Source organism: Echeneis naucrates, chromosome 5 (assembly GCF_900963305.1).
Source record: "Echeneis naucrates chromosome 5, fEcheNa1.1, whole genome shotgun sequence".
Lineage (NCBI taxonomy): Eukaryota > Metazoa > Chordata > Actinopteri > Carangiformes > Echeneidae > Echeneis > Echeneis naucrates.
The window spans coordinates 6,147,071-6,174,504 of NC_042515.1; the positions used below are offsets into that span (position 1 = coordinate 6,147,071).

At 42.4% G+C, this 27,434-nt stretch overlaps 2 protein-coding genes across 7 annotated transcripts in view; both read right to left on the reverse strand.

The window, feature by feature from the left end:
- Window positions 1–4,772: 4,772 nt before the first annotated feature.
- Window positions 4,773–12,995, reverse strand: mybphb (myosin binding protein Hb). 2 transcript variants are annotated; one of them, XM_029502421.1, is made up of 13 exons: window positions 12,718–12,995; window positions 11,606–11,674; window positions 11,231–11,365; window positions 10,434–10,601; window positions 8,550–8,638; window positions 8,269–8,464; window positions 8,049–8,188; window positions 7,787–7,946; window positions 7,289–7,425; window positions 6,075–6,261; window positions 5,882–5,935; window positions 5,176–5,207; window positions 4,773–5,085 (listed from the first exon to the last, which is right to left on the reverse strand). In XM_029502421.1, the coding sequence occupies exons 1-11, from the start codon at window positions 12,950–12,952 to the stop codon at window positions 5,904–5,906; spliced, it is 1,548 nt and encodes a 515-aa protein (XP_029358281.1). In that variant the 5' UTR covers window positions 12,953–12,995; the 3' UTR covers window positions 4,773–5,085; window positions 5,176–5,207; window positions 5,882–5,903. The 2 variants fall into 2 exon arrangements, with proteins under 2 accessions (XP_029358281.1, XP_029358282.1); XM_029502422.1 differs by lacking the exon at window positions 11,606–11,674.
- Window positions 12,996–13,843: 848 nt separating this feature from the next.
- Window positions 13,844–27,434, reverse strand: part of nav1b (neuron navigator 1b) — a 40,249-nt gene continuing 26,658 nt past the window's right edge. Inside the window, exons 10-30 of one of the 5 annotated variants that reach the window (XM_029501884.1) lie at window positions 26,970–27,143; window positions 26,547–26,599; window positions 26,196–26,219; window positions 25,619–25,696; window positions 23,643–23,726; window positions 23,126–23,237; window positions 22,908–23,029; window positions 22,532–22,540; window positions 21,817–21,995; window positions 21,440–21,596; window positions 21,024–21,216; window positions 20,487–20,584; window positions 20,284–20,379; window positions 19,736–19,904; window positions 18,316–18,551; window positions 18,062–18,216; window positions 17,878–17,949; window positions 17,566–17,762; window positions 17,324–17,442; window positions 16,991–17,188; window positions 13,844–16,896 (exon numbers count right to left, since the gene is read on the reverse strand). In XM_029501884.1, coding sequence (XP_029357744.1) covers window positions 16,813–16,896; window positions 16,991–17,188; window positions 17,324–17,442; window positions 17,566–17,762; window positions 17,878–17,949; window positions 18,062–18,216; window positions 18,316–18,551; window positions 19,736–19,904; window positions 20,284–20,379; window positions 20,487–20,584; window positions 21,024–21,216; window positions 21,440–21,596; window positions 21,817–21,995; window positions 22,532–22,540; window positions 22,908–23,029; window positions 23,126–23,237; window positions 23,643–23,726; window positions 25,619–25,696; window positions 26,196–26,219; window positions 26,547–26,599; window positions 26,970–27,143 — 2,609 coding nt within the window. In that variant the 3' untranslated portion in view covers window positions 13,844–16,812. Of the gene's footprint in view, window positions 16,897–16,990; window positions 17,189–17,323; window positions 17,443–17,565; window positions 17,763–17,877; window positions 17,950–18,061; window positions 18,217–18,315; window positions 18,552–19,735; window positions 19,905–20,283; window positions 20,380–20,486; window positions 20,585–21,023; window positions 21,217–21,439; window positions 21,597–21,816; window positions 21,996–22,531; window positions 22,541–22,907; window positions 23,030–23,125; window positions 23,238–23,642; window positions 23,727–24,903; window positions 24,913–25,618; window positions 25,697–26,195; window positions 26,220–26,546; window positions 26,600–26,969; window positions 27,144–27,434 lie in introns of all 5 variants that reach the window. The other 4 variants (XM_029501880.1, XM_029501882.1, XM_029501881.1 and 1 more) reach the window with 4 other exon arrangements.

Here is a 27,434-nt window from a genome sequence, read left to right on the forward strand (position 1 = left end):
AAAAAACAAAACCCCAGTGCTGACAAGTCCCAATTTCACCTGTGTCTTTGGCACAAGGTGCTGCTGTGGAGCACTCAGTTCAGGCGGACATGAGAAAATAAGACACACTCACACAGATTAACATTGTTCTAAGGCTGAAATCAGCTCAAGCATCAGAGCCGGTGCAGTTCCTCTGCTGTATTTCCCGGCACTGTTTGCTCATTGGCTGAGGAGCAACTCAATAAAAACCCTCCTTGTCATCAATTGGGCGAGGGAGGGAGGGAGGAAGGGGGGGGGGGGGGGAGGGGGTTACATTTTCTCTGGCGCACTAACAACTGTGCTCCTCCCCCTTCTTCTTTCTTGCTCTAGCACTCCCCTCCTCAGCACAGGCAGACAGGGAATGCTGAGCTTTGAGAAATAGACGCAGGAGGAAAAGGAGGTAGAGAGAGTGAGAAAGGGGCAGAGCAGAAGAACTGATGAGTGGTGAAAGAAGAGATAAAGATGGTAGCCAGTGGTCGCTCTGCAGTGGCTCTCACTGAGCTTTGTTTTAGATGCTGTGCCTGCCTGCTGCAGGAGGTCTGCAGGAACCTGAGTGCTGTGAGGTGTGAGGAGAGAAGGAGAGGAGGAAAGGAAGAGAGGGGTGGGGGGGTCACCAGTCTGCTGGGGTGGTTTTGCTGCAGTATGGAAGCAGGCAGGACACAGATGGGAAGTTGTGTGTCTGTGCATGTGTGTGTTTTTTTGGTTGGTGTTGTTTTTTTTTGTTTGTTTGTTTGTTTGTTTTTTTTTTGTCGAGCAGCAGAAGATGTGAGGCTCCAGCCAATTCCGCAGCTGCAACATAAAACGGCAACCAGTTCCCCCTTTCCTTGTTTATAGGCATGTTACATGTAACCGGTGAATAATTTAAAAGAGCAGAAGGCTAGATGAGCTGCAGGAGCAAGACAGATCACTGCTGCCGGCTCACTGAGCTGACAGAGCTCAGAGCGTGGCCTAATGAAACAAAAAGTAGAAAAGCCCAGCAGAGGTCATGCTGTATGGGGTGACAGGACACTGACAGCATCTAATGCAGCTTCACACCAATCTGTCCAACAACGTCATATATCACATGTTTTCATGGCTATTTATTTCAGCGTTGTTTGTGTCAGATGAAGCACAAGAAGAATAAAGATGAGATCACCTCAGAAGTTTAACATTCACGTCGGAGCATTTCATTTCAGCTCCTCTCAACAATTCGGCGCCTCCGTTTTAATGAAATCAATGGGCCGCCTGACTACGTGCGGTGGACAGCTGGAGAGAGCTGCATCACACTGCCACTGCAGGATCCTCCTGGGAAATCCGCACAATACCTGATAGTTAGTGAGAAGCACCGTGCAGTTCAGCCACTGAAGCACAATGAAATACAGCTCCAAAATCAAAGCCTGATTGATTTTTCAATATTTCCACAGTGAAGATGGGGGAATAAGACTACCTTGAGAATAATATATGACTTAACATTCTTTAAAACTGCATTGAATGGAGGGAGGAAGAAGCCTGATATGGTACCATATTGCCACCTCATACCGCCTTAACTGCCTACGTCTGGGGCAAATGAAAAGTGTGTTCTGAGAGTCTATGCGAGTGATTTAGCAGTGCAACATTTGTAAATGAAAAGCAATGACAGGGCCGCGGTGTGAGTGCCAGCTTTACCATTACACTTATTAAACGGCCCGGGAAGGTTGCCAAACCCCTCTGAGAGCCGCCGGGCTCCCTTCAAGGAGGACACACCGTTTCGTTGCCTTTGGCTGTACCCTTGTCATAGCAGCATCCAGCCAGCGCTCGGTGCATTAGCAGCAATTAAAGCAACACCAGATGAGTCAGAGATGCAGCATCTCCGAAGCACCCTGCATTTTTAGCAACTTTCCATACCACGGTGCTTTTTCGACTCCGTTTCCCTCAGACAAGAGAGGGGAGGGGGGTCACAGAGAGAAAAGTTTTGATAGGATCCAGTTATTCAGCTGGAGGATATTTTGTGATTGCCTTGTGCTGGACTTCAGAGCAATAAGTCATAACAGCAGAAGCCGAGGCGCAGAAGTAATTCAGCGTGGGGATTAGAGGCGGAAAATGTAGCCTGAAGTGGCCGTGTAGGTCTGGTTTCATAAAGGTGAACCAGGGAGTCTAACAGGCCTCAAGCATAACACGAAGAATAGAAAAATGAAAAACAAACTACAAGCTAACAGCTGTGAGAGGCCGAACCCAGACCCAGCAGGGACTTCAGGCGCAGGCCAATGCTGCATGCTGATGTGCTCACGGTGGCAACGCTGGCATTGTGGTGTTTAGCAGGCGATATTAATGTCTGATAATCAGTAGGAAATACAAACAGAGCGGGGTACTGCAAAGGCTTTTCCCCTATTTCCCACAGCAGTCCATTCAAAAAGATTTGAGTTATTTCATTCAAGACCACAAGACTAAACTGGACGCCAGAATCATGAGGGTCCATCCTCCGGAAAACACGGATCTGCACAGTTTAGTGACTATCCCTTGAGATATTTTACTGGATAACCTGCAGTGCTGAAAGAAAATATAGTTCTCTATAGGTTCATGACCACACCACACTAATTTAATATATTTTCATAAAAAATGTTGGCGATCGCAGATATGACATCTGATCTGCGATGCAGCAATTCATCAAAATAGACAGTCAGAGAAAAGCCAAACTCACAACTAAACCGGACCGACTTGTTACTGACGTGTGAAGTGGATGTGCAGTTCACATCAACATCAGCTTTTCACAGATCTCGACATTGAAAGTTACTGTAAGCTTCAAGCGTGTCAGGTACATTACTATATTTCAAATATGCACTTACATCATTCATCAGTGATTTTAGAATGGTTTTCATTGGAGGCTTGTCAGACCTAAATTAGACAGAAAGTCTCCTGCTCCGTGACCCTATTGCAGTATGTCAGCATCCAGGGACCAACCAGAAGTAGGCCTGAGACCCATTATGGCTCCTAGCCCACGGGTTAAAGCTGCACCATACAAACTGTGCAAGTAAAAAAGCAGAAAGAGCTACACTGTGTCTATATCTCACTGTATTCATCAGCCTTGACCTCTGAAATGAAACTCATTTTATTTACTTTAAGGTGGCAGCTTGTGAGTGCAGTTTACATGTGATGTGTCACTTTCTACCCTCCCATTTGAAAAGCCTGCAGATGTCGTTACTTCTTTGTAACACCAGAGGACGCCACATTCAAAGAGACAGGTGGAGTATTTTTTTTTTTTTTAGCTTAATATGCAGAGTTGGCAGACTCAACATGCATTAAACTTTTACCATGCTTTCAGTTTCCATCCAGTAAAAACAGCAAGAGTAATACAAATATTAATCTTCTTGTACAAGAGCTGGGAAGGGGGTCAACTGGTGCGGGGGGGGGGGGACGACATTGTACCAACTCCAGTTTTTGTTCCATTTTTTATTCTTGTTTCCATTTCCTTATTTTATTTTTGTACTAAGAAAATTTTGCCTCATTTTGCCATCTGAACCACTTCCTAAAATAACCCGAGAGAGAGACGGAGGACCAAAGCTAAATTTGTCAGTCTCTGTGTGAACCAAAGTGTTTCTGTAACCCGGATATCTCTGGCATCCTGCCCCATATCACTATGCCAGTAACTTCAAGACCAAATAGCTACAAGATCAGTATTATAGAGTGGTATTATTATTATGGAAGTCCTGGCATACTGTGACGGTGCTCTTGGGTCCATATGAGCCAAATGAATAGTGCCGCTGTCTCCAGGTTGTCACTGGTCTGCTGCCAAAATGCTTTCACACATTCAGCAGCTGACTGAAACTGTAGCAGACTGTAATTCAATCAAGCTGCAGATGCTGAAGCTTTCAGGGCTGCTTGAAAAAAGATTTTCAACAATGTTTTTCTTTTTTTAATTCTACCTTTTATTTTTAGATTTCAAATTTGGTATTGATTATTAGTTAAAGGATTTTCTTTAAAGAAGCTCAGGACAGTTTGAAGTTGTCAGTCATGAATTCTCAAAATCTAAAACCGATTCTTTATATTTTTTATATTTTGTGTTTGTCAGTAGCCACAATTTTTAGCATGTTCAACTGACCTGATCAGCAGTGGCACCTTTGGATTTTCCTGTAGTTAATAGGAAAGTATTCACTGGATATATTCCTACATAAACCACCTAACAAGCTAAAGATGGCATGAGGGGTTATTAGGAAATTACTCACTACAAACCTGTGAAATTGAGTGGCTCCTTAAATATGTATAAGGCTGATATGAACACGTATGATTATAAAAATAAATCTCATCTCCTCCTCCTGAACCACATTAACTCCGTCTGTACTTGTCTTATTGAGGAATGATTCCAATGCCTACACTGAGACCAAAAAAAAAAAAAGAAAAAAGAAAGAAAATGCAGCTCAGCTCATAATTCAGTCCAAAATATTTGTTCCCATCACCGTTTTCAGCATTCTGATCCTGGCGGCTCATTTCTTTTAGGATTGATTTTCAAATTTGTTTGATGAGCTTCAAGGACAGACTTGTGCAGTCCCCTCCCTTTATTTCAGAGCTTTGTTCCCCTTCATGAACCAGGACATGGTCCGAGATCTGGTTTTAGTGTTGACGGCCATTCCAGGGTCTAGCTTGAGAATCAAACGGGGGGGGTGGGGGTATTTGCATTTGATTTATTTGTCAGTTTTATTGTTACCTGTACTGAAAAGTTCTACTCCAAAGAAACATTGCCATATTTCTGCTGGGCATTCATTTTATAGCAGACACTGCACTGAAAAAAACAAAACCAGAAATTAAGTTATTTATTGATATAAACATGAGGAACAGTCAATTCTTGTTGAGGTTTCTCTTGGCACGCACCTAGTTGGACTGTCAAAATGATGATAAACTGGGGAGGTGAACTATGAAATAATTGAGTTACCCTAGACAGTATCGTTGGGGGGAAAAGCTGATTGTGGACATGGATATGGACTTAATTGTGTAATGCAAATGCGTAAAGCGATACAAATTGTTCATCGTATCCTAGGATAACAGCCAACAACCGTTGTGTAGTGTGGTCACCAGCCATGTGTACTGTACATGTTCTCCCAGGATTCCAGCATCTTCCTGTTGGCACAGAGAAAGAAAATTAAAGAAACTTTTGACTTCTTCGTCGTTGCGGAGGACAGTTTTAGATTGGCTAAAATTGTCACGCACCTTAGGCTGCAAAGGCCTCATTCCTTCTGCTCCTAATTTGGGATTGCAACAGATGAACATATAATAGCAACAGGTGTTAAGAAAGAGTCAGAACTGCAGTTACAGAAATGGCAGAAATCCAGATTCTCATGAGAATGAGAGAGAGAGAGAGAGAGAGAGAGAGAGAGAGAGAGAAAAGGCAAGTAATCAATGTTTTTGTATATTTAAGCACATTTACAAATTTCAAAAATGTGTTTGATGCAGAAATGAAAATTTGTCAAAGACGAATCAGTCTTGGACTTCTGCAGGTAAAATGCTATATCTCAGTTTCCTAAAGGAGGCTGCTGCTGCTGCTGCGTCATGGAAATGTGATTAAGTCTCCGAACCAAGTACACGAGGAGCCATTACAGATTTAATTTATGGGTGCTACCTCTTGGACCCTTTCAGTGGCAGAGGCCACTTCTCCTAGTTTAGTGCCCTCCATGTATGGAAAATGAGTCACGGAGGCAGATGTCACCTCACTACTCAAATAGATCAACAAATTGAAGACATCCAGATTAATTGTTGAATGTTTGTGATATTAATTTCACACATATTCATGATTGCAAAATGCCCCAAAAGCAAGACGTTTTATATTGATTTATATTGGATTTCTGAACAAATATCAAGTATTCAGCAAGAATAGTGAGAAGGACAATACTCATGAATAAATGAAATGATTTCTGACCTGTCATGGTGAGAATGTTGACCTATTTCTTATCTGCGTCTGCAATGTTTGGCTCTGTTAAGCAGAAAGACAAGTTATGAGTTTAAAATTCACATACTGGTATTTCAGAAGCTACTAAAAAGTTAATGCAATGTTCACAGCCATCAACTGGCTAAAAAAAAAAAATCTCGATCGATTCGAGATCCTCACTTACGTTTGACCTCCAGTTTGCAGCTGACGGTTGCTTCTCCGTGATCGTTCTTGGCTCTGCAGGAGTACACACCTCCGTCAAAGTTACCAGGCTTACGGATCTCCAGAGAGCAGATACCCTGGACGCAGATCTGCCTGTACTTGGGGTCATCTCCAATAATCATCTGATTCTTCATCCATTGAACCTTGGGCTGGAGAAACACGCATTTTTGTATTATTTTACTATGCATTATATAAAACATAAACATCACATCAATAAACAAGCGCAGGAGTTGTTTCTATTTATGTCTGCGGCACTTGACAAGAAAAGCTCAGCTGATTGAAGTGGACACGCAATGCACACCCGGTTTGAGAGTTTTAATGGCACTGACATGTTGGGGGCCCCGGGGGGAATGTTACAAATTTGACCCCGCTGTTCTGCTGGCCCGTCACCTTCATAGCCGCTTCTCCTCTTCCCCTGCCCTCTCATCAAGACCATCTATGCTAATGTTTCCGTCCCGGAGGGATTATGACTCCAAAGAGGAGGTGAAAGTGGCCTAACAGGGGTAGGTGAAGATTTTCAACTTCGTCAGCTCAGACCAAACACAATGACAGTAACGGAGGATAGACGACGTTTTAAAGGTCCTAATAAGTCCAGGCACCATTTTAGGATGATTACAGAGCTGCTGACAAGAAGCAGCGTGGTCTGTTGGCTCCAACAGTGTTACAAGCTAAGCGGACGCATGCAAAATAGTTAGAAATTGATACATGGCAATCATTTCAACATGCCAAAGGCAATAACCACCAGCTATTTCTCAAAGCATGCCATCATGTTTTTAGATTGGATCCCTAGTTCTCTTTGGCTTCCGTTCATTTCACTGCTACATGCAGAACGCCAACATTATAAAAATCATCAGTTTGATTACAATGTTAATACTCTAGAAGTGAAATTATTGTCATGTGCACTGTGAGCCAACCATTTGTTGAAACAGCTGAATCTGTGAACTTATGAGCAGCGCTGAAGAGAAATCTGACCAGGAAGATAAAACTATAAGCGAGCAGCGGGGGTGCTGAAAATTTGCCTGAATCCAGTGCTACATCCAAAAGTTCGCTTCAGTGCACCGACAGCGATTCTGGAAACTTAGAACAATCTGAAGTTGTAGTTTGCTGCAATGACACATGGAAAACCATCACGGGAAAAACAGTTTAGGAGCCTTAACAAGCGTTGGTTTACTGTACTTTGGGGTGTCCCCTGACGGAGCAGAGCAGCTTGGTGCTGTAGCCGACAGTTGTGGCTCTGTCGTTCAGGGAGGTGGTGAACTTGGGAGGTTCGCAGAAGTCGTGCTCTTTGTAATCAGGAGGCTTGTAGTCAATGCCTGCACAATGGGAAAGAATCAGGGTTAGGTTGCCAGTCAACAGCGATTTTACATATTTCTCAGAAATATGCTTCGTCGTCATCGTCATTATTGTGAGTGAACAATCTTAAAATCAGCTTATCATCACATGGAGGATTAGGTCCAGTGATTATAAGTGATGGTAGGACCGATTGTTCCCAAAGGTTAATAAAGAATTCCGTGATTAGATTTAAATCACTGAGGGAAAGCCGCTCAGAAGTTTCCCACCATGTTCACGCAGTCTACATTAAAGAAGGCCCAAGTGGCTGCTGATGGGATTTCCATCAGTGAATCCTTCCTGTGTTTTCTTGCCGTTTAAGGAGGGGTGGACGCTATGAGGTACCTGTCTTCAGGATCTTGGCCTCCTGCTTTGCAAGAGCAGCGCTCTCGCTCATTCCGCACTTGTTCTCGGCGAACACCCTGAACTTGTAGGTGTTGCCCATGATGAGGTCGGAGATGGTGGCGTTCAGCCTGTGGTAATGTTCCAACACAGTGAACCAGTCCTGTGAACGCACACAGACAGAAGACATGAGGACCAAGTCCAGAGGATCCTGAGGGGTTTTGTATTTTCTGTATTTTCAGGGAAATCCCTAATCTCAACTCACTCCGGTCTTCTTGTCAGCCTTCTGCACTGTGTAGCCCGTGATGTCTGTGTTTCCGTTGTCGGTGGGTGGGGTCCACTCCAGAGCGACGTTGAAGCCCCAGGTATCCACAATCTTCACACTGGCAGGAGGCCCTGGCAGCTCTGAGGGCAGACACACCGACTGTGGTATCAAATACTTCAGCTTTAAATGCAATCCTGTGCAACACAAAGATCTTTCTCACCAACAATCTGAAGAGTGAGCAGCGCCTTGTCCTCGAAGTCATCCACCTTCACACACATCTCATACACTCCAGAGTCGTCTCTCTCAGATGAACGGATAAACAGGATGCTGTCCCTCTCAGTGCTGCGGATGTTCACCCTCTTTGTGTCCAAAGGCTGCCCATTCTTTGTCCAGGTGACCACAGGTTTGGGTTTACCCTGGTGACAGAGAGTCGGGTGGTGGTCAGGTTACGACCTTTAAGGTTTTGTGGTCTGGTTTTATTCGCAGTCAGAGCCAGCTTACTGTGAAGGGGATGGTCAGGTTGATCTTGTCTCCAACATGAGCGACGTACCTCTGCCTGAGGAAACGAGGCAGGCGAACCTTGGGACGGTCTGGAGAGAAAAACTGTTTATCATTATATTATAAAAGTTTATCACAGACAATGACAGGTTTTGGTATGTTCCATGTCCAATTAGCCCGTAATTCATACAATGACATGGAAGCCTCACAAGTATCATGATGGAGCTCATTTGTAAAAGTGATTTGGCGAGAAGCCCCAGCTGCTGAGTCCAGCAGAGGAACACTTGTCAGCTCTCTAAATAAAGCAGATATCCTGTAGTATATATCGCCTCGCCTCATGACGCACAAGTCTGAGCTTCGGTTGCTGTCGCTCACATCAGAGCGCGCTAGTTAAATGCGACAGATAGCAATTCTGTAATTTTAACGGCGTTGAACTCAGACATGAATTCATGTTGTTAAAAAGGGAGGAACAGAACATGTAATTAGGTAAAGCGTGTTTCGGTATCAGATTAAATATAATCCAGGTGAGGTGTTTTATCACTCCACGGGGACAGGATTAGGTTTAATGAACAGTGTACCTGTAAAGTCTGTGGCATGTTTCAAAATAAACAGTGAATCTCTGGAACTGTCATGAGATTTGGGTGTCACATAAGAAGCTGGATCCTTATCCATCACCCCCCAACGCCACCTCCTCTCTGGACACACTGGAATTTGCCCTCCACCCTTTCTGCTCCCCGCGGCCCCCACCTGCTTGTCACCATCGATTTTACAGAAAGGAGCCTGACACGCCCGCCCCCGGCACAAGTCCTGCCAGGGATCACAAGGCAATGCCAAATATTCCACAGAAAAAATCCGTGTTAATCGCAGGGACACGCCAGCTATTTTTTCCAAAGCTTTGTGGCCATTTTGTCAGAAACATTTCACAAGTTCTTTCTATATGTGGAGCGCCTGTGGTGACACACAAAACGGCGAGCACAGACACGATTATTGAGACCCTGCCAGTGCTGCAGGGATCAGGTTCCCTGTCCGGCTCTCCATTACGCATAATGATGATTTGTGAGTGAGCCAAAGTAATGGAGCTCTAACTTCTAAAGTCTGATCAGTATTTTAAAACTAATCACAGATTGGATGTCTACGATTGACACTGTAAGCAGTGATATTAGCTAAAGCACCTACTTAACAAATGAGCGATTATTAAACAACTTGAACTGGATATAGTTTTATACCGTCAACGCTGCTTGTGCCAGCAGGACGTGGACAGCTGAGAGGAAAACATTGCTGAGCTGTTTTCTCTTTGACTGCTGCACTTTCCCCTTCATAAATCGTTTTAAAAAGCTGTGTTAAATACTGTCTCATATTTGTTTTTGCATCTTTCACAGATAGATTAATCTGACCAAAAGTTCAATCGCTTGAAGACTTTTTTCTTTGAAGGGTTTTCTTTTGCCTCTCGAACTGCAGTTGCCACGTTTCGATCGAAACATACATTTCCCATTACGATTGTTTAGTCTCGATTAGAATTTTGGACTAGATGAGACCAGAACCATGTTGCGCCTAACACCAAAACTTTGGCTGCTAAATTTTAAAGAATTAGCAGGAAAAAAAAGCCCTGGTATGAAAGTTAGGGTCTGATATGTCATTTATTTGTGCCCATTTTTGCACACCTTTTAGTTTTGTACTTGAACTGCCGGGCCGTGAAGCTGCTGTGTTTTATTTGTGCGCATATTTCTTTATCCAATGTGACTTTTCTGCATTTTTCGGCTCTTTTCCTCATTATGATGCAGCTTTATCCTGAATTTCGCAGCAGTTCTAGTGTGATGAAGTGGTAAACAAACTACAGCTGAAATCATACACCCTGTCATTACATGTTTAGTGCTAAACACCTCTTACCAGCAACCTCCTTCACCAGGACAGGCTCGGGGAGGGTGATGGGGGGGCTGCGGCCGCCGACATTCAAAGCCACCACACGGATCTTCAGCCGGTCCCCTGTGGCCAGGTTCTTAATGACATAGCGGCAGGATTTCTGCAGCTCCTCGTTGACCGCTTTCCAGTCGTCAGCTTGGTGGGAAAAATCAGACAACAATGAATGCAGACTGGCAGAGTTTAAGAGGTTTAGTTCTTCATTAAAGAATAACAAGGTGATCAGAAGGAGCAAAGAGCAGGCAGGATGGGAGGGAAGAGACTTGAGAAGGCTTGATTTGCAGCTTTATGGTGAAATTAAATGTCTTGCATTTGATGTGAAATTGCTGCTCTGTGGGTAAACAGCTCGGCCCTGGCTGCTAAATCAAGCCCACGTGGATGTGTGGCTGATATTAGCTTAGGGTTGTAAGTCTAAAAGCAGGACCTCCGGAGAGACCACAGCAGCTCCTGAAATGCCTCTTTCCTTGTAGGGAGAAGTTAGGTAGCTGATGATATAACTCTGCAAGTGACAGTTCAGGGACAGCTGCAACCGATATGGCTGACCCACATTAAAACAGCAATTTAACATGTCACGAGCGCATTTAACATTTCATTTAAACATTCAGTGACCAGTTGGTACAGCGACACTGAATATAATTAATCGGCCTATTGAAATGAAAAGCTTTCAAAAATAACCCATAGGTCGGCTGGCCTCTTTGACACAGTGTATTAATAATCTGACCACCTCCACGCAACGAGCACCTGGTCAGAAGCAGAGCGGCACTTACTTCCATCCTTGCAGATTTCGATGGTGTATCCGTCGAGCCCGGACAGGCCGATGTTCTCCGGCTGGCTCCAGATGATGGAGACGGAAGTGTCGTTCTTGTCCTCGATGAACAGATCCACTGGAGCACTTGTGGGCTCTGCAGACGCCGTGAGAATGGAAAAATTATTCAGCTGGTATTTACAGGAGGCAGATATTCAACCAGGAAGTAAATAAATAAATACATCAATGGAAATCATAGAGATCAGTTCAGCGTTGGAGTTCTCGAGGGAATATGTCGTAGTTCTTTACAGTAGGACTGTAATAATGAAAAGAGGACAAAGGATTTAAAGGAGAATCAGGCCGCTAAGATGAAACTCTCCTTTAAATCAAGGATTACCTTTGGGTGGGGGTGGCGGAGGTGTGGGTGCTTTAGCCTCTTCTGGGGCGGGCGCCTCAGCAGATTCAGCTAATGTTGAATAAGCATTTGCGTTACTTTTGGCAGCACGTAATGAGCAGAGCGATGCAGCAGCATTAAATATAATCTAGTTGTGAACTTCCCAGCGCTCCGTCTCCTGTAGTGGGAGGTCAAATGATTTTTAGGTGCTCAGAGGCTTTTTTTTTTTTTTTTTTCTGTGTCCAATTTCAATGAGAGAAACAGACTGTGATCCAAGAGAAGAGAGAACAGGAACATGTGCTGGTTTTGCATCAGGACACACTTCCTGTGTTGCTGCAGGGGCAGCAGCTACAAGTATTAGGTGTTAGGAATATGCATTAAGCAACATGCAGATGATGACGTGAATCGAACTGTGGAAGAGTTTAAGGGTTAGATTTCCAAACACTGCTCCACATTAAGCTCTGACACGACTCATGAGTTCTTTTTCGCCATTAGCAGGGGCTGCGGCGCAGCAGCTGCTGATTCCTCTGCAGCAGCTGTTATTGGAGATTAGAATAGATCAGTAGCTGCACAACATTTGGAATATTTTGAAAGCATTTCAAATATTTTAAGAGGGGTTAAAGCCTTCAGATTGAGAAGGAGAAGATTAAATAAGTGAGGTAGGAGGGAAAATAAAAAAAAAAAACACTAGCAGCTTCATCAGCTGGTGCTAATGATGTCAGATGTTAGAGATGAATCTGAGATCATTAAAAAAAATGTACTTTGACTATTAGAGATAGTAAAGTAATTTTCTTGCCCAAACAGCTGTGACACATGGATGTTAAACAGACTAATGTCGGTTTTTAACATCAGAAAGGCGTCAGTGCCTTTAGGTGACCTTTAGAAATGAATCAGTCTTCAGCTCCCACAGCAGGCAGGCGGGTGTGCAGGCTGTTATTAGCGGAGGGCACCATGTTCCCACCGGCTGCACCTTCATGGTGCGTAAAGGTTACCATGGACGGCACCAACTGACCCTAACCCAGTGGGAGGAGGCTGACAGCTCATCCAGCCTCCACCCACAAACTAAAGGTGGAGGACGGCTGGGGGGGGGGGGCTCACACGGCGCAGGAGCCTACCAGCTGGAGGTGGAGGGGTGGGGGCTTTGGGCTCCTCGGCCGGCGGGGCGGCAGCGGCATCCTCGGCAGGTGGAGCCTCGCCCTCAGCGGGGGCGGCCTCCGCAGGAGCGGGCTCGGGAGCCGGTTCTGGAGCCGGTTCTGGAGCCGGTTCGGGGGCGGGCTCCGGAGCCTTCTCCTCCTTCTTGGCTGGCTCCTTCTTGGCCGCCTTCTTGATCGGGGCAGGCTTGGACGGCATGTTGGAGGTTGCAGCTTATTCCCAACGCGGTTAAGTCCGTAACGCTGAATCCAATGCCATCACTCCTGCGGGGGAAGCAGGCTTTTATAGAGCCGGCCAGGTTCAAACCCCGCCCCCCCCGGAGGAAGGTCATGTAATGGATATTCAGCAGCAGGTCTGAGTCAGACCACCAAGTCTACAGATCCAACTCATCCTCTGCTTTTTCTTCCATGAACTATGACCTAATCCGGCAGAAACACAAACAAATACAAAATCTTTTCCAATGATGGTTTAACTCATTTAATGTACTTCAACATATCTGGAAATCTTTTCATTCATTCAGACAAACTCATCCATTGTTTTCTTTCCTGCTCTGTTTCACTTTAGTTTCCATCGGCAGCACATTCAATATAAAACTGATCTGATTCATTATAGTTTGAAGGACTTCTGGAGTGTCCCAGTATCTATTAACAGGTCAACAACACTGTCCCATTGACTCACCAGAAGCAGCTGAATAAATATAACATGTAGTTTATTGATTCCAACAAACAGTGATAGGTGGATGAAAGCTTTTGGGAGCATGCCTTATCCGTGTATTGGACCCAACTCTTAAGAAATATACCTTTCCCTCAATCATTCCCCCCCCCCCTCTTCAATGATTGTTGCCGCATCCAGAATGCTGACCTATTTACAATCTTTACAGTAACGCTCTGTACAAAATAGAGAAATTAAGTTTTACAAACAATTCTTTAGAAAAAAAAAAAGGAAAAAGAAAAAAGAAATATCAAATATCAGAGTATTAAAAAGGAAAACATTATCTAGGATGGTTTTCCTAAACAGCACATCAATGTTAACTTTTTTTTTCTTCCTCATCACGGAGCAAGTTTTACATGCATTTACAACACTTAGAAACCCTTAACATTTGCACGTCAGTGACATTAGATATCGCTTAGCTTTTTTTTTTCTTTTATCTTGGTTTAGTCCACAAGAAGCTTTGCAAAAATATGACTATTCAGCAACTTGTATTGGCCTAAGAAATTCGACTTGCCATCTGCTTATATTCTAATTAAACTCAACTATGCAAACACTGAACAGCTAATTCTTGCCAACTAATTCAGGCTTATAATTTGGCCTTTACTTATTTTTGTTTATCGTCATTTGACCCTTAACAAATTCAGTTAATTATTTTTCGTGTCATTCATGAGGACAAAACACATGAAACAGCTTTCAAACAGCTGAACTCCTTCAACTCCAACTATTAACCCTGTCTTCGATGCAACGCCAAAATAATCCTCCTGTCTTTAAGGCTCAGTGTCATCTAGTCAGACAAGCTTCCACTTTGATCCCATGGTGCAGTTTTTTTTTGGTTTTTTGTTTTTTTTTCCAGAATTAAGAACTCAAAGACACACCAGATGAAAACATACTGCGTTTGCTTGTGAAGTTCAGACATTTGCTGATCGCCAACACCAGTAGAAGTTGCTGCATAGTCCTGATACACTAGTAAGCGAACACAAATCACATCTACAGTACTACAGAGCAACAGGCACAACAAGTGAATGAGATGAGAAGCTCGAGCTGATGGCTTTTGTTAACCTGCAGAAACGGAGGTGGGCGTGGTAATACTGTCTAATACCTGAAATATTTACAAAAACAGTTATGGTTCTCAAACAGCATCTAGCCAGGGTGAGACCTGCTGGCCATTTGGCATCTTTTCCTCTGTAATGTATTTAATTCATTCATTCTTTTTTATTTTTTTTTAGTGTGCAAGGTGACCAATCAGAGCTGCAGATTAGTGCAATAGTGAAGCAATGGGCAGCTCTGACATCACTGAGACTGTTACACTTTCGCTTTTAGCTGTCATACAAGTGGTGTGACATTCATTTACAGGGTTTACGTCCATGTTCAGCCTGAGCCTCTAAACAATGACACAGTGTCGGATGAACAGATGAATTATTTTGACACCACTTGCACAACCGTAAGTTTTCCATCTTTTACTTCATTAGGGCTTCTTTACGAATATCTACACAAAAGTACCTAGTTATAGTGTTTGACTTCCACTTTTAACTCTCCTTAACTTGTTCCCATGTCATGGACCCAAAACGCTCTCAATAATGAATACCGTACGACATCAACATGGGCAACACCACACAAAGTCTCGCATGATCTCACTGCCTCTACGTTATGTCTTGGTCAACAACATTTTCTTAAAAAAAAAAAAAAAAAGAAGCCTGGAATCATCTTTCCGATCAATTTCACACTTGTTGACCAACTGACACAGTACTCTTTGCTAACCTAACCTGAACGTCTACTTCACCTTTATCCAACACTACAACAGTTTGGGACATTGATAAAGAGCACCATATGTACCTAGATGACGATGACAAGCAGATTTATTCGGCTGAGTATGTGAAGTGCATGAACTGTTGCAAACGAAACGGGCATAGGTAGCTTTAAAGTCACTCTACTCAGCCAATGTTGAAAGTGTTTTGAAGTGGAGCTTTGTGATAAGGCTTCTCTTAAAAGCACCTAATAGATGAGTGATACTGATAAATGGTTGACTTATTTAAGTGTTTTCTATATATCCATCATTTAAACTTAATTAATTTAAACCCTTTACTTGACAGTCAGTATGCATGGTTAAAGTACAGTATTTGGTTCAGTATATTATAATTTGCACCAACTAATGTAGATAAAATAACTGTGATGTAGCCTGGTTGTATGTACATAACATATATACAGTAACTACTCTAGGGATGGGGCGAAACACTTCAATAGAGCTTATAGACAAAGAAATCTGAATTGGATTCAAATAGTGGCGTCTCAGTCTGCTTCGTCAGAGGGTGCGTTATGTTATATTATCCCTGTGTATTAAGTATCTCATACCTGATATATATATTTATACATAGCAACACTGGTAACACTGCTTGTTTTATATGAAGGAGCTAATTGAACTTAAGTGCTTGGAAAAAATTCAACGGCAAATTGATGAACTCACATCCCCAAATAAATGTTTTGTTGTATGCAAAAAAGTATGACAGCAAGTTTAATTTTCAAACTTCTAAACCCTAAGAGAAGATGTAGAAATCATTCAAAAGTTAGCACTTACAATGTATTTCTGTCTTGTACAGTTTTTGTTCTGAAAAACGCAGACGATTCATTGAAATAAATAATGTAGAAAGAAAGAAATGTGTGATTTCTTCCTCTTTTAGTTTGGATGATATTTATGAAAGCACCAGTTTACTTAGCTGAAGTCGATGTGATATTAATGTCTTTGTTCTTAAGGCATTTAATCTGTCTCACCTGCTCAGACTGTAAAGTTCAGGATTGCATATGTATAAGATTTGGCCTTCAAAGACTTATACAGTGGATATGTACCAAAGAACTTTGCAATAAACAGTAGCATCTCTCTTGCTGTCATACTCTTTTCCAAAAATGAGTCACCATTAATCGAGAACACTTCCTACTGACATGGGATCCATATCCCAGTGAAACACTTCAACACAACACAGGATGGAGCATATGCACTGTTGTTGCAGAAATCACCTGAAGTCTAAGTGCTGAGAGAATGAACTCCATAGATCTATTAGCACCGATCTAAGAGCACAGAGGGCTAACATGGTGCTAAAGGGATCTGAACTCAAGTGAATGTCATCCAGTCAAATAAAGTTAAGTCATAGAATATAGCTTTTCATTCAATATGTGAGAACAGTTTTTGAAAATACTGTAAGAATTAAAATGATTTAACCTACTGTGGGAATGACGGTTTAAATCGCCCTACAAGCATTTATTAGGGCTTGTTTTCTCCTGAATGTGGACTGTCACAGTACGGTGGACAAAAAAATGATTTTAAGTGCTAAGTGTTTTAAGTGTAAGCTCTGTGTTCAAAGTTTAGGCAGGCTAGGGTCTTCTTTGTCTGGGGATTCAATGTAATTGGCTGCCTCTTGGAGTTTCAAAAGCATTGCCATCTACAACAGAGAAGAGAAGGAGGGTCCATTTCAGTTTTCGGCAAATAACAGAACTTATGATTCTGACAAAACTCACAAAGACATAACTGCTCACCAGTGGATCAGATTCCATGGAGCTGGGGGGCGTCTCCTTGTGAGGCCTCTCCTCACACGGCTGACTGGGGCTGCTGGAGCCAATGCTGGGGGGAGGAAGGTGGAAGAGTTTTGCCTGGTCCTGCTGGGCAGATGGCCAAGGCAGAGTGCCTCTCACCCACTCTACTGGGTCCTCCCAAACCGCCTTCTGGCCGTGGACCTTAAGTGTCACAACATACCACAACAGTAAAATTAGAGCAACATCATCTGTGAAAGGGAGGCCAACAGCACTTCTACTGCAAATCTACTGCCAACTGGGGATTGTCTTCTCGAATTGTGGCCTGTTGTTTTGCACCTTGATGCCGTCCTTGGCCCCCTCTTGCAGGTACGGAATAATGGAGTGATTCCAGAGATCAATGAACCATGATCGAAACTCATCTACTGTGACCGGACAGGACAGGAAAAAGCATGGACCTGAGGACGCAAGGGAGAAAGACAGAACAACTACTCAAACAAATGAAATTGTTGTATAGTCTGCACAAAATAAACAAGCTTTCTTCATTCGTAAAGCTGTGTCCTGTCCTGAGTGTTTCATACCGATGAGGAAGTCTGATGTGCTGTGCTTCTCCAGGAAGGTGTGAAGGTGATACCACAGCTTGGGCACCCAGTCTAACACCTTAATCAGGTCTTCATTAGTCAGGTTCTTCTCATCCTCCGATTCCATCAGCTTCCTGTGCAGATATCGCACTAGGAAGCCATTGGCTGGTTCCACATTGTTGGAGAAAGTCACCATCCTAAGACGATGAAAGGCACAAGCAAAAAGTCGTATGACAAAATGGACAAAGGACTAGTCAGTGAGCCACATTGTGAACTGCTGATTGAGATGCAGTACATGTGTCTTCAACCAACCTGAAGCTAAGATGCAGGCCATGGTTCGCAATCATCTTCACTGGCTGATTGCTTGTACCGATTATGTAAGGACTATAATGAATATAAACACACATGAGATCATGTTAAATAAAAATATATATAAATACGTTGAATCAATATTCACATAAACTTTTTTGGGTGATTTCTCAAATGTGGAGATTACCATTTGTGATATTTGCAAGTGAGAGCACCATTGACAAGTTCACTGATGGAAACAGGATCGTGAATATCATCCAGAATGACTACCAGCGGGATTTCTGATGTGCTGCTTTCCCGATCTATTTGATTGGCCAAGTTGGAGAGGTAAAGCTGCAGATCCTGAGGATAGAGAGAGAGTGGGTCAGAGGATGACAACAGGAAGTTGACAACATTACACCAAAGGAGCCACTGTTTTATAGCTTCATCAGTTTCCGTCACCTTGCATGACTGGCGGTGCATGTTGAAAGTGACCACAATGCTGTCAGTGACTTCGCGGGCGCTGCGGTCCACCAGGTACTCAGCCAGCCGGGAAGCGAGGTAGGTCTTCCCTGTCCCGCTTGGTCCGGATAGGATGAGACGCCGGTGTTTGAGTAGCAGACTGATGTAGTGTTGCATCATGGGTTTGGGAATGAGGGTTTCAAATACCAGGCTGTCCACACATTTCTCCTTCAAACCTGAACATCGTGAGGGAAAAGTGAGAATGAACTGCGCTGCAATAAACAGTGAAGTTGATGATTACTTGCAAATTGCAAAGGACATATTTAAATTGGCAAGGAAGTGCAGTTTGATACTTGATATCAAGTGCTTGTTAATTAAGTTCATATCTATACGAGAAAGAATATACCTTTCTAATATGAAGTACTAGGACAAAAAGATCCTCCTACATCCTTCATCAGCAACATGAGGCTCAAGTATTTGGTCTGAAAATAACTTTGCCTTAAGTAAAGTGAGTCTGTACACCCTCCGACAGCCTGCAGAAGTGTTATGTTCTGCTTTAGCGTCTATGGGGCCCATGTGTCTAAGGCTGATCAACCAGCTGGGCCTGGCTGCACTGAGATCAGGTTACCTAGAGATCTGTCTGGACTGTTGCTACTTTCCTTGCTCTCCTAGCATGTTGCTGATTGCATTCTTTCATGCAAAAGCACAGAAGGGTCAACTACCACACCAGAATCTCAACTTTCCAAAATGATCACAGGCTCGATATGTGTGATTTTTGCAAACGAAACCAATGGTGTTATAGAAAAACATGATACATTATCTAAATATCTGCTTTTGTACAGTGATAATATTAACAACGAATGCATCATTCAATAAAACCAATCTAAGATATCCGAAGAAAACCAGTTTCCAGTTGTTAGATTAACAAGTTCATCAGCTGTTGCCGGGTCATTTGGGAACAGCTCAAAACTCAGTATGGCTGAACACACACTGGACATGAACAAGAGTTGCTAAGGGGGAAAAAAAAAAAAATCTGTATACCTATCTGACATACAGACAGACAGAGACAAATGCATTTGTGCGAATGAGCAGACATGAGCATTTCTCCTTATAAGAGACTTAGATCCTGAAATAAACATTGCCCAGCACAGCTGACAAGCTGATCAAAAGATTTCATAGTTGATGAGCTGCCACTGAAAACGTAATCTGGTATAGCTACACCAGCTGCTATCTCAGCATGAAAAGAGAACCCAAGTATTTTTTTCTCATTATCACAATTTCTTTTAGAAAAGAAATGTATTCAATTATATCTGACAGCACTAAATGCAAACTCCCGTTCCAAGCATATGTCCAGTTACTTTGGAAGAAACGCTTCAGTCGTACAGTCTAGTATAACTGTACATGTACTGCCTTTACAGACCTTTTAGAGACACAGTGATGCTGCTGGGGCCTCGGGACATGCAGCGTGATGGCTGGGTCTCAGGAGCCTCTCCTCCCAGAACTCTCTTTATGTGGCCCATACTATAACTGTAGATGGAGTCAGTAGACAGGCCCAGGCTGGAGGTGGGATCCACTTTGGCTATGTACACCTGGAAGGAAAAGGACAGAGCAACTGTTCAGAGCTGGTCATCTGTACGTGTTGGTTACTAGCTCCTGATAATTGGCCAGTTGGTTTTATTTGGTAGCATGACACAATTCCCCTCCAGAAAAACCCGGAGAGTGTTAACAGTTACAGTAAGTATAAATAACTCCTTTATTATGACTGTCTTTGAATTAACTCAGAAGTTCAGAGGGAGTGTACTTTTGCTTTATTTTGGCTTCCACCAGTAGTTCAAAGCCCTTGAAGTAACGGCGTACTAAATTTGAGGAAACAGCTGAATCACAAACATTAACACGCTTGACAAAAACTGTACATACAGCTCCTGGACAGGTCTCACTGCACCAAGCTGTCAGAAGGAGGCAGCTTACCTTGAAAGCCTGGCTGACTGCTGAGTCTAGCATAGCCCAGTCCATCCTGCCATTTACCCTGACAGTGCCCACAAAGAAATCCTGCTGTTTTACCTCCTGTTGATGCAACGTGAACCAAAGGGGGTGATTTGGAGAAATAGCATGACATATGTCTTGGTCTGAATAATCTGTAAAAATGATTTTGACTCAAGCATCATACTTACACCTTTGAAGACATGTAAATCTGCAACACAAACCACCACCCTAACACGGTGATCATCTCTCTGTGAGGAAAGGCTGAGAGAATCTGCAGAGTGGACATCTACCAAGTAAACAACAGAGAGATGAAAGAAAAACAATTAAAAACAAAATAAAGATCTTTTAGCTGGTGTGATAGAAGTTGGATACTTTTGCTAAAATAGTGGAAATACAAAATTTGGCCTTTTCTTTTTTTTTTTTTACAGTAACCCTCTTTATTCAAATGGAATACAAGCATATGAGTGATAGAAACTAATTTGTTGTCCATCCATTATCTATACTGCTTATTCCTCAGGGCTGGGGGAGGACTGCAGCCAATCTCAGCTGACATTGGGCGTTGGCTAGGTACACCCCAGACAGGTTGCCAGTCTACTGCAGGGCCGACATATAGAAACATACAGAGACAAACAACCAATCACATGCAAACTCTAACTGCCACACCTCCATGTCCATGACAGTCAGCTTAACACCGCCATACCCCATTTTCAGAGACTGAACAGTACCTGAGCTCTCACTCATCCCTCTGCTGTAGCTCTTGGGCATGTGCATGGCTACACTCTGTCGTGGTGATGAACTTCCCAGTGCTGTGAGCCCTGAGGACTGGGAGACAGAGCTGGAAGGTCCAGGAGATGGACAGGGGGACAGACCGCCTGTCTTTAGCTGGTCATTCTCAGCCTTCAGGTTCTCCACTGTCCTCTACAGACAAAACACAGTTGCTGTAAATCAACTATGATGATCAAATATTTAGAGGCACAGAAAGCAAGACAACCTACAATTGCCAATTTTGACACACACACACAAAAAACATGACTAAGTGAAACTTGTGTAATCATAGTGAAAATATTTCATCATGGATTATTTGAATTTGAACACAATATCAACATTTTTTGGTAATTAATTGACAACTTGTCCAACATACCTGCATACTGTTCATGGCCTCCTGCAGCTGCTCCAGCTGATGGGCGGAGGTGAGAGCTTCCAAACGAATGTCTGTTAGTTTTCGCTCCTTCTCCCAAAGCTCTGTACGCAGCTCTGATACAACCTTCTCATCCACAGCGTCACCTCCTTCGTCAAGTCTGGACACATTCAGAAGAAGAATCATAAGATTACAACTGAGAGTTAAGGGCAGATTCCACAGCATTAAACTTAAAGGATCAGATGTGATTTTTTCCTTTTCTCGTGGTCAAAAAAATCTATTGATCTATTCATGAACATTAATAATGTCTAATTTATTCTTCCTGTGGTAATTTACTGTTGTATCAGTTTTTGTTTTATTTTTGTAGGTTAGAGCTTTACCCAGACGATGACGCAGAGGTTGAGGATTTCATTGTTGGTGGAGGATTGTCACCATCATGGTGGACCTTGGGGGAGGAAGGTGCAGAGGATTCTGGGGTGGCAATCTCCTCAATGTCAGCATATGGCCCTGCTGCCTTGGAGCCTTTCTTACTGAAAGCCTTGTTGAAGGAGCTGCGTAACTGTTCAGAATATGAGAGGGGATATATCTTAAAACTACAATCACAACATCTTTCTTATGCATTTGTTTCTGGTTCAATTTCTGGTACACACTGTATTGTGAAATTTACTGACACTGTGTTTTTTTTCTGGCATCACAGTGAGTGCAACATACAGGCCCAACTTAACAAACCTAACATTAAATTAAAAAATACAAATTGATAAAATGTGATCAAAAATATGAAAATATATCAGTCAATGATGCTCAGTGGAAACATGTGAGATGTGTGTACGCAATGAGGGCAGCTTCAAAATACATTTCAGGAAAACGGTTAGATTTTTATAGTTAAATAGATTACATCAATAGATAAAACCACATCCCTGTAAATTCATTTTACATTTCATCTTAATCAGAACATGGTACAACATAATTTGGTCAATAAAGTATAAAAGGACACAGATGATGGAAAGTTTCCAAGCGGTTCACAAGTATGACTCATAAAGTTCATGCAAACTGGAGAAGGAGAGGGGGTTTGTTGACCATGGCAACATCACTCACCTCAAAGACCTAAAATAAAAAGCAGGGCAGCATGAGGGAGAGACCAGAGTCATACTTAATAGCAGATGTGGAACAAGATAGGAGGAGAATCATGCATATACATATAAGCATGCGGAGCACACAACACAGCAACTGTGTGCCACATACAAACTTAGAAGAAGAACTATAGAATAGACTAAATGTGTTTCTTAATGTCCATCACTGTCTCTGACAAATGTAAAATGTTCTTTCAGTTTCTTTGATGTGTGAATAGTTGCCATGCAATATTTTTCGTTTTCTGACTCCTCATGTGGTAAACCTCATTCCTGTAGTGCTCCAAAATAAGACTCTGATATAGGAGTTCAAACCAGTGGTACGTCTGTCTGCGAGTACTCACCCAGCTCTTCTTCTTCTTCTTCTTGGCCTCCTGCTCTTTAAGACTACCCAGACTTGAATGGCTGGTGGTGCTGGTGAGGCTGGAGATGCTTTCTGAAGAGTTCTGACGGTTTATCAGCAGCTCTAGCAACCAGGAGGGAAGGGATGCTTTTGAAATTCCTGTGTTTCACCTTTCCAAACCTTTTTAATTGAACTCTTCATCACTTGCATGTCTTGTACCTTTTGGTGTGATGTCTGGATTACTGAGAGCTCCTTGAATGATTTCTTGAGCCTCTGTATTTTTGGTCTTCAGAACCTCGATGGTCTCTTTCAGCTCAGTGAGCTCAGAGTCCTGGAGAGGCGAAAGACAAATATTTATTCATGTTAGCCTGCATGCTGGTAACTCAACCAAGATTCTTCTCATTCGAGGATTGTGGAATGTCTATCTGCTTTCACCGAGGATGACAGGTTGTGTTGAGTGGCTGATGACAACATGGAAATCCCATCATGCAAACCTTTGACCCACATCTCCTTTCTAGAGCAGCTATGTCACCTGGGAAATTATCTGTCCTTGAAAGAATCTAATAGAGTAAAGTAGCTGGCTAATGATTAGAATAACAGTCTATCATCATCAGGTATTCATGAGTAAGTCTTGTTTTGTAGATCTTTTTTTTTTCTTCCATTTCTCCTTAAATATTAAAAGGGAAGCTGTCACAGGTGGTACAACATTTATTAGCATCATATATCACCAAGATACCTTTTGCTCCGAGGAGACAGACAAGGTCTGCAGGCGTGCCGTCATCAACGCCAGGCTCTGCTCAAATGCTGCAACCAGATTAGCCTTTAAGAGAAAGACAGAGCCATAGAAAGAGGCAGCAAGAGAAAGACAGAGACAGTTGGAGGGGGATAACAGACAGGTATGAGTCACCGGCTGAAATCAAATCAGACTGCAGTCTCACACGCTCACAGCACATGAAGAAAATGGCTTTCTCCTTCTGCTTGGAAAGAGAGAGGGGATGGAGTAGTGGACAGCTGTGGGTGATGTCAGAGATTAAAGAGGACGTTAGGGTAATGGTGATGTAGGAAGGCTGCAGTGTGGCACTGGGCGACAAACCTCAAAAACCTCATGCAACATGTTTAACCTTTAGGCTCAAACCAACCACTCTTGCTAATGACGGAGAGACACAGGGTATAAAGTCCATGACTCACATTAGCATATGGAACTTGTGAAGAAATTATTTGGTTATATTCCCACTTATTCATGGTTTTGTAGTTCAAGGGAAGTGCACAGCCCATTGAGTTAAGCCTCGTCCCGTCTTTTTAATAAATTCAACGAGCCCGTCCTTTTTTTCTTAATTTATTTACTTTGATACATTCCTTTGGTATTTTGAGGGGGTTAATATATATTTAAAAATAGAATAAACATGATTAATCTGCCACTCTGATTTTGTTTGCATGGTGCTGACTGTCACAAATAGCCCTTCTTGGGGGTTGGAACAGTTATACAAAATACCTAAAAATAACCTGTTGAGTAGCGGACTTCAATTTTTCTTCAAGTTTCTTTCGTTTCATGACTGCATTTTTGCCTTGTTTATTAAAAATGTATCCTAAAGTTCCCTTTAAATCAAAGCAAACAGTTAGAAAAAGTCATTATTATAAAATAATAATTCAATCAGTCAATCAGCAGAGTATTCAACATATCTGATGTACATTTAATTATAAAGGCTCTTGTCTGCTAGCACAGGAAATTTAATGGCATCAGCTTGGGCTCTAAAAGATAAATTAAGATATTTCAATGTATTTTGACTCAATAATTTACAAAATAGTTGCCAGATTAATGTTTAAAAATAAGCTTTAACTGGAGCCTTAGTCAACATGCTTCAAGATAGGAGTTGAGGGTCGACTATGCCATGCTGTTAGCCCAACAGAGATGTGTGACAGCGATTTGTCAGCTTGACGTCCACTCAGAATCATGAGGAAGCGACAGAGAGCGCTCTGGATGCAACAGTCAAACAAACCTGGCCTAGCTGCTACACCCAGCATCCAGAGGTGCGGGTCAGTGGTAGGCAAGCGGGGGACAGCAGCGAGTCCAGCAGTCAATACAGCCACGAGTGTAAGAAAGAGGGACAGGAGCATTAGGGGAGTGATCAAAACTTCTCAAACACATACAGTCACACAGTCACTTAATATGTTCAAAACAACAAGGTTGTTAGTAGTTGTTTAGCAAAGGCACAGAGCAAAAATGAGAAAAAGCAGAGCTGGAAAATCTGTAAGATAAATAACATAACTAAAAGTTAAAAGCATGAGGATCATGCCATTATCATCATGTGGTGAGTCTTAAGGATTAAGGCTAAGGTTCAGTGAGTGTCCATCAAAATAACAGGGCTGTGACTGGCAGCGAGAGAACTAGAAACATGGCCCATATTCTGTAACACCTGAGTGTTAATAAAGTCCATCTATATTGGACTTCGGAGATGTGCATAAGGAACTTAAGTCATTTCATGTGATCCTCCTTCGGGTGAGTCAACGAGGATTTACACCACTGCCCCACACCATCGCACCTTCACAAAAACTTCAGGGCAGACACTAGATACACCAATTAAAGATGCACTGATTTTCTCTTTGCAAGTGCAACACTTGGATATGTTAGAAGGAGCAGTCATATAACCAAGCCATTAACTTATCAGTTTACTAAAAAATAAATTAATTAATAAAAAAAAAAATTATACATACATTAGCGGAAAGTTGCATGGTCAAGTTAGCAACCTTTTCCTGGGAGGATTCCAGTTCGCGTCTCAACTTGCGGATTTGCTGTGAAATAACAAATAACAACCTAAGTTTGAGCAGTGCGAACATCATCGCAACAGTACTTTGAACAAAACTCCAAAAGATGGTGATGATGCAGATGGTGATGGATTTATTAACAAAATATATATATTGGTTGACAAAATATGAAAGGTATTGCTCTTGAACACAAACCAATATTTCTCACAAACAAATAAACTGCAAACCACTAGGAAATGTCAAAGTTGTTGGATGACATTGTATTTTCGCCACTCCTCTCATGCACTGAGAATTTTATTAGATCTGAAAATATTTTCATTAAATGTTAGAAAGCGTTGCTGCAGGACAAAGAAAATGAAAGATAAAACAGAATGAACTGACTTATGAGCTCCTGAGATAACAGACATATTGAGATCTGATAACACCAAACACTAATGAATGGACCGGTTTCAACAGGAAATGACTGACAGATGACACAGATGAAAAACACAGTATGAGCTGAAGAGTTACAGCACATTGGCCTTACCTCTCCTTGTATCCTTTCCTCATTCTAATGATGGCATGGTAAAAAAACAAATAAATGATACAGAGTGTTGGCAGAGGATTAAGTTCAGTCATGAAAACTAGTTATCCACTGCAAATAAAGCGTGGTATAACTGCTGTACCTAATACTATATATGTATTGTATGGGTTACTTGATCATTAAGAGATTAATAAATATGGGTGGAGCTTTTGCTTTCCTTTTATTAAATAAGTCAATCAATTATTAACATGTATGTAATGTAGAAATGTATTGTTGTTCTTTGCTGCAATAATCAAAATGGACACAAAACTCTTAGGTGCAAAAACTCAAAATAAACAGGTTGTATCTACTTACTGAAGAATAGTTGGAGGAAGCATTGGATGCCAAAGACAGGACAGAGCCATGAACTGCAAGAAAGACAAGATAGAGATGAATATCATGAAGATTTGAGGAATGAGGTCCTGGTGATCTGTAATTTAGTGCTGCCCTCAATTCCTGCTGTCCTCTGTCAAATATACTGACGATTTGTGTCAACATAAAATGCATTTTTCTCAAAAAAGTGAAAGCAGGATGAAGTTAGGGCTGGAAGATTTCTTGTTTTGTGTACATTTGGATCAGATAGTGCTTTTAAATTCTTGAGTGACTCCCTATTAATCTAAAACGGAGGTACAAAGGCTTCTCTACTTTCCTTGTCCATGAAAACAAATGACATCCTGACATTGTGCTGGGGTCATGTTGGGTGACTCCCCTGCTGAGAGGCTAATTGAGTATGCTCACCATCGTCGCCGGGTTCACGGAAAGACCCAGACCGCATCATGCTTTTTGGCCGATCAGCCAGCGACATACTGCTCCCCAGGGGGGACGATCCATAGACATCGCAAGATGTGTCACTGGGGGGGCCTATGCTGTTAGAGCGTGATATCCTCGGGGTGCCACCGGAAATTGGGGCAACTATTGCAGAAGAGAGACATTCAATAATCTAGTGAGTGGTACAGTTGAGGCAGCAGCAAAGAGAAACTTGCACATACACACACAGAGTGGTCCTATAACTAGGTATGGCACTAATATTCTGATGACGCAGTGAAAGGCAACACGATGGTTCCTCAACAGTAGAAGAGATAAATATAGTCTGACTTGACCCCGTATTAACTCCCATCTCCTGCATATTCTAGAAATGAGCTTGAGTTCATATGCACATACATACTGTAGGATAATCACATTAACAAGATTAAATCAGTTTAT

Excerpts from the sequence above, each read along its gene's own strand:
- mybphb (XM_029502421.1), bottom strand. The coding sequence starts at position 12,952 with ATGCCGTCCAAGCCTGCCCCGATCAAGAAGGCGGCCAAGAAGGAGCCA. Across the intron at positions 10,602-11,230 it reads CGAAATCTGCAAGGATGGAA|CTGACGACTGGAAAGCGGTC; the intron begins GTAAGTGCCGCT and ends TTTCCCACCAAG. Across the intron at positions 5,936-6,074 it reads CTGCAAACTGGAGGTCAAAC|AGCCAAACATTGCAGACGCA; the intron begins GTAAGTGAGGAT and ends TCTGCTTAACAG.